This window comes from Mycetomoellerius zeteki, unplaced genomic scaffold, assembly GCF_001594055.1.
Source record: "Mycetomoellerius zeteki isolate Tzet28-1 unplaced genomic scaffold, Tzet1.0 scaffold506, whole genome shotgun sequence".
In the NCBI taxonomy this organism is placed as follows: Eukaryota; Metazoa; Arthropoda; class Insecta; order Hymenoptera; family Formicidae; genus Mycetomoellerius; species Mycetomoellerius zeteki.
In genome coordinates, this window is record NW_017257508.1 from 4,244 (window position 1) to 14,777 (window position 10,534).

At 40.2% G+C, this 10,534-nt stretch overlaps 2 protein-coding genes across 2 annotated transcripts; both read left to right on the top strand.

The window, feature by feature from the left end:
• The first annotated feature begins 1,314 nt into the window (after positions 1-1,314).
• LOC108727547 (uncharacterized) lies at positions 1,315-4,143 on the top strand. Its single transcript, XM_018455703.1, has 2 exons — positions 1,315-2,195; positions 2,253-4,143. The coding sequence occupies exons 1-2, from the start codon at positions 1,315-1,317 to the stop codon at positions 4,141-4,143; spliced, it is 2,772 nt and encodes a 923-aa protein (XP_018311205.1).
• A 953-nt stretch (positions 4,144-5,096) lies between these two features.
• Positions 5,097-6,254, top strand: LOC108727548 (uncharacterized). Its single transcript, XM_018455704.1, has one exon. The coding sequence runs from the start codon at positions 5,097-5,099 to the stop codon at positions 6,252-6,254; it is 1,158 nt and encodes a 385-aa protein (XP_018311206.1).
• Positions 6,255-10,534: the final 4,280 nt, after the last annotated feature.

Below are 10,534 nucleotides of genomic sequence, written 5' to 3' on the forward strand. Positions count from 1 at the left end.
ATAATCCTGAACAACATTCAAGAGGTTTTAGCCGTCGGTCGGACAACTTGCGTAATGCTAATGCCGGCTGTAGTGTAACTTTCGAGCCTTATAACTCGAAAAATACTTAATGAAAAAATATTTTATTATAGTGTTTTGGAAAGCTCTCGAGGTAAGCTACAAGAATATGTAATGAAAAATAATGAGTTTAATTTAAGAAATTGAAGGTGACCTTTATGTGATCTTTAAGCGACTGTCCAAGGTCAAATCAATAGTATCATTTTATGGCCCCCATGAAACTATACAACTTTTGTCTGAAACATTTTCTTGTAAAATGCAAGAGAAATATTTGGATCCGTCGATTAAAATGGGTCACCCTGTATACAACGTTTTGATTGCAAAAATGATCCAACTGGTCTTTGCCATTCTTAATAAATTTCTTTAATGTATTTGGTATAGAATATGCCAATTTACAATGGCAACTGTTAGCAATTGGAATAAATTTTTCAGATACCGAATTCACGTAAGGTATTGTGAAAAATTTCTCCTTAATTTTTTTATTGTCAGTAATTCTGCTATTACCGTCAGTTGAGGCCATAGCAAGATTACTTTTCCCGCTCTCTGCGCCATTTTAGGATACGACAATTCGACTTGCGTGCACAGGAAGTCGTGGCGCTCGCATAGAGAGAGTCGGTGGCAGCGCCGTGAATCGTTTTTCTTTACTTAACTACTGGTTCTGGTTTCTTGATAGACATTACGGTCAACACACGTTTTTCTTTTGTACACTACTTCGCAAGCAAGTTTGTAGTAATCTCAATAAAAAGTGTAGTCATCTTCGACAAAGGGAAGTGACAGCGTGAGTCATTATTACCTCGCGTATCCCACACAAAACATTGGTTCTTCGAGCCGGATCGATGAGAAACAAGCTGCATTGATACAAGCAGTTACGATACCATCGTGCTAGGAAGCTTCGAGAGCCTTCTCTCGTGGCATAAGCAGGCTTGTGCGAAACAAAACGGGCCTCAGCATTTCAAGGATTCTCACGGATCGAGTAGCACATCCGAGGAAAGGTCAACTCGGGAGTGTACGCATACATCAATTCGCCAGGACGCATTTAGCCATTATTCGTTACGTTCAAAGGGAACGCCATAACGCCACAATCATTGCCGCCGGCAGACTAGGTACGAAGTGCGATCGATAAATGATCAATAAAGCAATTCTGCAGTCGGTAAGTCGGGTAAGTTCTCCAAAGTGCTCATTTTCACATTTTTACCTTCTGTATCATTTTGTATAGCCTTATATAACCTTTTTTGCATTTCGTTGTCAATATCAACAATGAGTGACGTAGAGAAATTGAAGAAACTGAATATAAGAAGAGGTCAGATAAAGGCCTTATGCACAAGAGCACATAACACTCTCCACTCGGACGCTGTCCGCGACATGACGGTAGCGCAATTAGTAAAACGCAAGTCAAAGATTGAAGCGACATGGGTGCAGTTCGACGAAGTACAAAACGAAATCGAGATGCTTCAGGATTCAGCAGGGATGGCTGAAGCGCATTCATTTGATCGCGCGGAATATGAGGAGACATATTATGCTATTGTTACCAAATTTCAAGAATTGATCATCTCACGTAGTGCAACTGATCTTCCAGTGATAGAGGCACATCCTGCAGCTAATCGTGCACAAGCTTCAGCAAATAGTTTAAAACTTCCCAAAATCGATTTACCGTCGTTCTCAGGAAATTATGAGGAATGGTATCCCTTTCACGACACTTTTCAGTCGCTTATACATCGTGACACTTCAATTACGTCAATTCAGAAATTTCACTACTTGAAATCTTCGCTCAAGGGGCAGGCTGCAGACATCATTCAATCACTCGAGGTCTCGGCGGAAAATTATAAGGAGGCATGGCAGATGTTAAAAAAACGTTATGACAAGAAACGTATAATTATACAAAAGCATATTAGAGCGCTATTCGAGCTGCAAACAGTATCCAAGGAAAACTTCACGAGCCTTCGGTATTTAGTGGATGGAGTGTTAAAACATCTAAGAGCGCTAAAGACTATTGGACGCCCCACTGATTCATGGGATGATGTCATCATCCATTTGATAACCAGCAAATTGGATCATATCACAAATAAAGAATGGGAAAACAGCATTCCAGACGAGGATATTCCTACGATACGACATTTAACTGATTTTCTAGAGCATAGGTGCCATATCCTCGAGGCTATCAACTGAAGAGCTCAACCTGTTTCCAATTCACAAAGCAAGGCCAATCAGGTAAAGGTTTCATCTCTCGCATCCTCTGATGTAGCCTCGTGTCAAAATTGCCGAGGAGATCATCAGATTTATTCCTGTGAACGATTCTTGAAGCTTTCTCCGGAGGATCGTCTCAAGGTTGTCAAGGAAAACAAGCTATGCTGGAATTGCATAAAGGTTTCGTCTCACACAGCAAAAACGTGCAAGTCAGGCTCATGTAGAACATGTGGCAAGAGACATAACACACTTCTACATGTTTCTAAAGACGAGGAGGTTTCAAAGGTTGTCACATCACCACAATCAACGGAAGCAACACCAAGTTCTCCAACGGTGAGTGTCGCGCATGCGTTAAGATCAGAGATTGCATCCCGGGTCCTGTTATCAACAGCGATAATAAACGCAAAGGATTGCCAAGGGAAACAGCAAACATGTCGTGCTCTTCTGGATTCAGGATCACAATCCAATTTTGTGACGGAGGAGCTGGTACTACGTCTAGGTCTTCAAACAAGGTCGATCGATATTTCGATCGTCGGAGTCAACAACTCTTGTAGCAAGATTAAAAAAATAACTCAGGTGCAATTGAGTTCAAGGTATTACGCATTCAAAATCACAATAGAGTGTTTAGTCCTCAATCGGATAACTGAGAGTTTGCCCAGCTTCACAATTGATAAAGATGCATTTAAGATTCCGCAGAACTTGCCTCTGGCAGACCCGGAGTTTCATCGATCCACTTACATAGACATATTGTTGGGCGCTGAAGTATTTTGGAATACTCTATGCGTTGGGCAGATAAAGGAATCATCGGATCATCCGCTTCTGCAAAAAACATTATTCGGATGGGTGATTGGCGGCGAATATCCTAGTAGAGCCGTGCAGCAAAGGGTCATCCAATGCAACGTGGCCGTCGATAAACCTGAATTAGAGCAACTTGTTGAAAGATTTTGGCAAATCGAGCAAATATCCGGCAAGACAATGCTAACTGAAGAAGAGAGAGAATGTGAAGAACATTTTAAGAAAACTTATCGTCGAACTTCTCAGGGGAGATTTGTGGTGCAGCTGCCAATTAAAACGGACAAGCTACAAGCTTTAGGATCATCTTATGACGCGGCCTTGAAACGGTTTAAATCATTGGAGCTTAAGTTGGATCGTTGTCCAGAAATGAAGAGGGAATATACTAAATTCATACAAGAATATTCGGAACTGAAGCATATGCATCCAGTGCTCACTGAAGACTCAGGAGACACTCCAGTTTATTACATGCCACATCATGCCGTGTACAAGGACTCAAGTTCCACTACTAGACTTCGAGTTGTATTCGACGCTTTGTCTAGAACGAATACCGGTGTATCGCTTAATGACATCTTGATGGTGGGCCCGAATCTACAAGGAGATCTGACTTCTATATTGATTAAATTCCGCTTATGGCAATACGTTCTTACAGCCGATGTGGAGAAGATGTACAGGCAAGTTCAGATTGAGGATAGTCAACGAGGACTTCAGAGGATTCTTTGGCGGAACAATAGCTATGAGGAAGTGCAAGCGTTCGAGTTGGCCACAGTCACATACGGCACGGCCTCAGCTTCATTCTTGGCGGTGCGAGTGTTACAAGAAATAGCCAGATTGGAGCAACACGAAATGCCAACAGGATCAGCTAGAATACTGTCCGATTTCTATGTGGACGACCTGCTGACAGGTGCAAACACTGTTCCAGATCTCATCACCATTTGTGATGAAGTAAGAGCCATATTAAGCAAGGCGGATTTGCATTTGCGTAAGTGGGCTTCCAATGAAGAAATCGTGTTAGAAGGCATACCTAATTCAGCTTCAGAGCTAGATTCTAAACGTCCAAGAAAACACGACCTTATCTACGCTCGGATTGCAATGGAACGCGAAGACTGATGAGTTTCAGTTCAGCATAAACACGAGCAAGCAGTTTAAGATCTCCAAGAGGATTATGCTGTCCGTCATATCTCGCATCTTTGATCCATTAGGTCTTATAAGTCCGATCACCATCACCGCAAGGATACTCATGCAGAAATTGTGGCAACTGAAAATACATTGGGACGAAACAGTGCCCATTGATATACAGACTCAATGGTCTCGTTACGAAGCGGAGCTTCACATGCTTAATGACCTCCGGATACCACGAAAGGTTATTCACCATCACGATTCCAAGTTGGTAGAGTTGTGCGGATTCTCAGACGCTAGTGAGAGGGCTTATGGAGCCTGCGTGTACGTTCGTAGTAAACTGACAAAAGATACTTACCAAACAAGATTATTGTGCGCAAGGTCAAGGGTAGCGCCGTTGAAAAATCTTACATTACCGCGTTTGCAGCTATGTGCCGCATTATTATTAGCTCAGCTTATGCACAAGGTGTTAGAGATTTCCGACATCAAGTTTACACGAATCCTTTATTGGTCTGATTCTACCATAACCCTTTCTTGGATCAAATCATCTCCGAGAAGGTGGAACACATTCGTAGCTAATCGTGTCAGTTTGATTCAAGAACTTTCTGATCCCAACGATTGGCATCATGTGGAATCTGCTCAAAACCCTGCAGACGTCCTCTCTAGAGGAACATCACCTTCATCATTAGTCAATTCCAATCTGTGGTGGTACGGCCCCACATGGCTCTCGCAAGATGCAAACACATGGAGAGTCGAAAACGCTTCGTTTACTTCAGACACCTGAACAACGGGGGATTGTGGCTGCCACAGCTGTCCAGCAAGACTTAGAGTTATTTGACAAATATTCGACATTCAACAAATTAATCAGAGTATGTGGATACATTCTACGTTTCATACACAATTGTCGCACGACGAAATCTAGATACGAAGGGCATTTGTCTATCATGGAGCTTGACCTCGCTATACTATCGTTATCCAAGATGGTGCAATTACATGCATTCACTATCGAACTAAAATGCTTGTGCAATCAAGAACAGCTTCCTAAAACAAGCAAACTCTTATCTCTAAATCCTTTTTTAGATGAGCATGGAATCATTCGCGTGGGCGGTAGGCTCCAGCATGCTGACTTGCCCTATTCAGAGAAACACCAGATTGTGTTACCAGGCAAGCATCCGTTTACCAAATTGTTAATAAAGCACGAGCATATCAAGCTTCTTCACGCAGGAGCACAAATGATTTTGGCCTCTATACGCCAAAAATTCTGGCCGTTGAACGGGAGGAATATTGTTCGTCATATCATTAGAACCTGTGTAACATGCCTCAAGATGAATCCTCCAATGATCCAGCCCCTTATGGGCAATCTACCTAGGCAAAGAGTTCAAGCCGCCAGAGTCTTTGCAAACGTTGGAATTGATTTTTGTGGTCCTTTTCAACTACGTGAGAGCAAGCGACGAAACGCAAGGACGGTGAAGTCTTATGCTGCAATCTTGATGTGTTTGGCAACCAAGGCCATTCACATTGAAATAGCATTTGATTTGTCAGCCGAAGAATTCATACATACCCTTAAACGCTTCATTGGACGCAGAGGCAAGCCGAGTCACATTTTTTCGGACAACGCGACCAACTTCACGGGAGCAAACCGAGAGCTAAGTGAACTACGTGACATGTTTTTAAAGGAAGAGCCCACGATAGTGCAAAAATCAATTTCTGATGGCATTCAGTGGCATTTTATACCACCTAGAGCTCCCAATTTTGGAGGAATTTGGGAAGCATCCGTAAGGTCATTCAAGGCACACTTCAAAAGAGTGGTTGGCACCACTATATTAACAATAGACGAAATGCAAACGCTCTCAATACAAATAGAGGTGATCCTAAATTCTCGTCCAATAACAGCTCTTTCCAATGATCCCAATGACCTGTCCTATCTCTCTCCTGGGCACTTTCTGATTGGAGACACCCTTACCGGTATACCCGAACCAACTTTAACCGAGATTCAGGAAGGTAGACTATCCAAGTGGCAGCGAACGGAACAGATGCGGCAGCATCTCTGGAATCGATGGTCCAAGGACTATCTCAATCAGTTGCAACAGCGCACGAAATAGACAACTAAGGGGATTAATCTCAAAGCTGGAGACATGGTTCTCATCTGAGAGGACAATACATCACCATTGTGCTGGCCCATGGGCAGAGTAGAGGAAACCCACCCCGGTAACGACGGCATCGTCAGGGCGGTGACTCTCAAAACCGTGAAAGGTCTTCTCAGGAGGCCTGCTAATCGGCTAAGTTTGCTTCCTATGGAGTCTTGACCATTCAACTATTTTAATTCACACCTTTCCTTATATTATTTTTATTCCTAGTCAGCATTACTTCATAGTTTTGTTTCAGATTTTTTTTTTTTTTTTTATTGAGATTTGCCAAGGAACAATCTGATGGTTCAGAACGACAACTCGTTTCATATTGAAAGGCTGAACCTTCCAAGGCGGGCGGCGTGTTGAGGCCATAGCAAGATTGCTTTTCCCGCTCTCTGCGCCATTTTAGGATACGACAATTCGACTTGCGTGCACAGGAAGTCGTGGCGCTCGCATAGAGAGAGTCGGTGGCAGCGCCGTGAATCGTTTTTCTTTACTTAACTACTGGTTCTGGTTTCTTGATAGACATTACGGTCAACACACGTTTTTCTTTTGTACACTACTTCGCAAGCAAGTTTGTAGTAATCTCAATAAAAAGTGTAGTCATCTTCGACAAAGGGAAGTGACAGCGTGAGTCATTATTACCTCGCGTATCCCACACAAAACACCATCAGAGTGGAACTTTATTCTTTTTTGTACAGAAGAAAAAACTATTTTGTAGTTCGGCACAGCCAATTTTCGTGCTTGCACCGTAGTTTCGCATAGGCGTTTCAGTTTTTCTCACCACACAGAAATCACAAGTCAATTGTTGGTTAAACGTTTATTATAGTTTCACATTAAGCGTTTATAACAGTTTTACATTGAGTGTTTGTTACACGTAACAATTATCCCTTTGATACACATTTCTATTACATATGACGATGTGACTCGGATATGTATCGCACTCTCGTGGCAACGCCTTGGGGTCGTAGCCCTGAGTCGCCTCGTGGTTACGCTTGAGGAAGACACGCTGAGCTCTCCTAGAGCAACGCCTAGGGAATGTCCCCTTGACCCACAGAAGACCGGCAACAACGTCGTCGCCTCGAATAGCGTTCTTTTCGTTCTCGTAGACGGACTCTCGCATCGATGTATACCAGATTGCGTACCTTGAAAGACTGCCTATTTGGAAAACTCTGCTTGGATATTCCATGAGGCCCGATCCCCCCCTGATTCCCGCCGAACGTATCCGAATTCGATTTGATCGGCGATCTAAAGGACAGAGATATCGCGGTCTTGCTTTTCGGCGCGGATGTAAAACAAGAGCGGAATCTTTGATGACACGACGAAGTTAAGATCATAAGCGCCTCTTTCTTCCCGCCACTAACTCGCTCGCAATGATGGTGTGCGTGCGTGCGTGCGTGCGTGTGTGTGTCTGTCTGTCTATGCAAGAACCGTCTCTTTTTCGCATGTGTGGTGCACCACCTTTCTAGTTTACGCATAACAAAAACAAATCAGTGGATAACCATTACTTAGAAAGATATTTATTGCATTAATCAAATTATTTTGTTGAAAACGAGGGTGACATAAACGTATAATTTTGTCAACAAATCCACATATTACACCTCTCTTGTGACACAATGGACGGTGTGAATTAAAATTAAGAAATCTGCCAGAAAACGTCGCTTTACGATATATATAAAAAACCAGCATATGTTTCTCAACAATCAACATCGTGTCTAAGAAACTCAATCTCCCACCTTCACCAACCTCCATAGTGAATTGCAAGAATAGCTTTCAACTTATTGAAAAATTATGTTTACATTGAACCGGATCATTTATTAATTTCATTGGATGTTGTATCCTTGTTCACAAATGTTCCTACAGAAATGGTATTAGATAGTATTACGAAAAGATGGGAATTTATATCCAGAAAAACTAAAATACCTTTGAATGAGTTTTCAATCGCTATCCGTCTGGTCCTAAATTCCACTTTTTTTATGTTTAACAATAAATTTTACAAACAAATTTTCGGCACTCTTATGGGTTCACCTTTATCTCCAATTGCTGTTGATATTGTTATGCAGGATTTAGAAGGAGTAGCAATTGAAAAATTACCATTTAGGCTCTTATTTTATTTTCGATATGTGAATGATATTATTTTAGCTGCTCCATCTGATGGAATCACAGACATTTAAAAAATTTTCAACTCATTACATGGAAGATTGTAATTCACTATGGAGGTTGGTGAAGGTGGGAGATTGAATTTCTTAGACACGATGTTGATTGTTGAGGAACATATGCTGGTTTTTGATATATATCGTAAAGAGACGTTTTCTGGCAGATTTCTTAATTTTAATTCACACCGTCCATTGTGTCACAAGAGAGGTGTAATATATAGATTTGTTGACAAAATTATACGTCACCCTCGTTTTCAACAAAATAATTTGCAATAAATATCTTTCTAAGTAATGGTTATCTACTGGAATTTGTTTTTTCTTCTGTACAAAAAAGAATAAAGTTCCACTCTGACGGTAATAGCAGAATTACTGACAATAAAAAAATTAAGGAGAAATTTTTCACAATACCTTACGTGAATTCGGTATCTGAAAAATTTATTCCAATTGCTAACAGTTGCCATTGTAAATTGGCATATTCTATACCAAATACATTAAAGAAATTTATTAAGACTGGCAAAGACCAGTTGGATCATTTTTGCAATCAAAACGTTATATATAAGACCTCTTGTGATTGCAATGTTAGTTACGTAGGTCAGACAACTAAAAGACAACTAAAAACAAGATTGCATGAACATGTATCTGATATCAATAGGAGGTCGAAATCTCCGACGGTGATCACCAGTCATCGTATTGAACCAGAATCATAGATTTGACTGGGATAACTGAGATTTTGGACATTGAAACTTCTTATAATAAAAGATTGATATCGGAGATGTTTCATATAAAAAGACAGAAACACGGGATAAACAAACAAAATGATACAGATTCTCTACCAGAATCATATTTCAATATTATTCAATCTCTTTCCCCTTCTTAGGTTGTCTTCTGCCCCTTCCAAAAGTCACCGTCTTTTCTTTGTTTCCTTGTTTCCTTCTCATAACGTTGTTTGACACTGTCGATACATGTGCTCTTTGAAATGTACCTATCATGGCTTATATTTTTATCTTTTGTGACTCAATATATATTGCGTTTCTCAATTATTGTCGGACTTATACCACTACGATAAATCAAGGTATTTATATGTATGTAACTTAATGGGGACTAAATTACGATATAATTATAAATACATACTTGATAATTAATCTGAATTGTAATGCAAATGGTTATAATTGAATCATCTGTAAGATTGTAGATGTCGATAAAATTAGACTCGTTCACTTTCACGATTATTAAACGATGTGTGGACTGCACATATCAAGCGATAAGGAATGCGATCGATATATTTATGTTGTATTTTTATTGAATTCTTGGATTATTTACATTGAAAATGACCCGATCGAGGTTGAAACTGTCTGTATGTAATGCTACATGTAATTGCTAAACATTCTTTATATTATATTTTTCTTATATTAAAATTTTTGTAGAAAATGTATTTTGTATGTCATATGGCTCGTAACCCTTTTTAATTGCTGATTTAGAAAATAAAATTTACGAAAATATCATTATATCTACTCTTACGGAAAAAAACTACTAGTGCATAGCAATTCACAGTAGTGACACTCTGACATTAAGGCCCAGTTCCACAACCCATAGTTAACTCTTAACCGAGGTTCAACTTGTTTCTCATCTCTTTCCAATTCTAGAATTTGAAAGAAACAATGAATAAGTTGAACCTCGGTTAAGAATTAACCATGAGTTGTGGAACTGGGCCTTAATAATAGTGTCACTACTGACATTAGTAGTATCACTGATACACAATAGTGTCACTGCTGAGTAGTACTACTAGTAGTGTATAACGACATATGACGTAACATATATTAGCCAGTTCAACTAAGGCTTTGGAAATATTCTTCGCTATAACTGACATATATAGTGAGAGAACGCGAACTGGCAGTGTTATTAACAAATAAGAATTAAGATCTGACCGTGTAAATGTACAACATACATACGTTAGAGAGCGCCAATGATCGATCAAAGTTAGATATTATGAATACAATATACAGGGTGTCCGTTCATAAATGTCTGGGCAAATATCTCGCAACTGATTGAAGTTATAAGAAAGTTTAATAAGAAAAATTTGTATGACTCCGTGTTAGC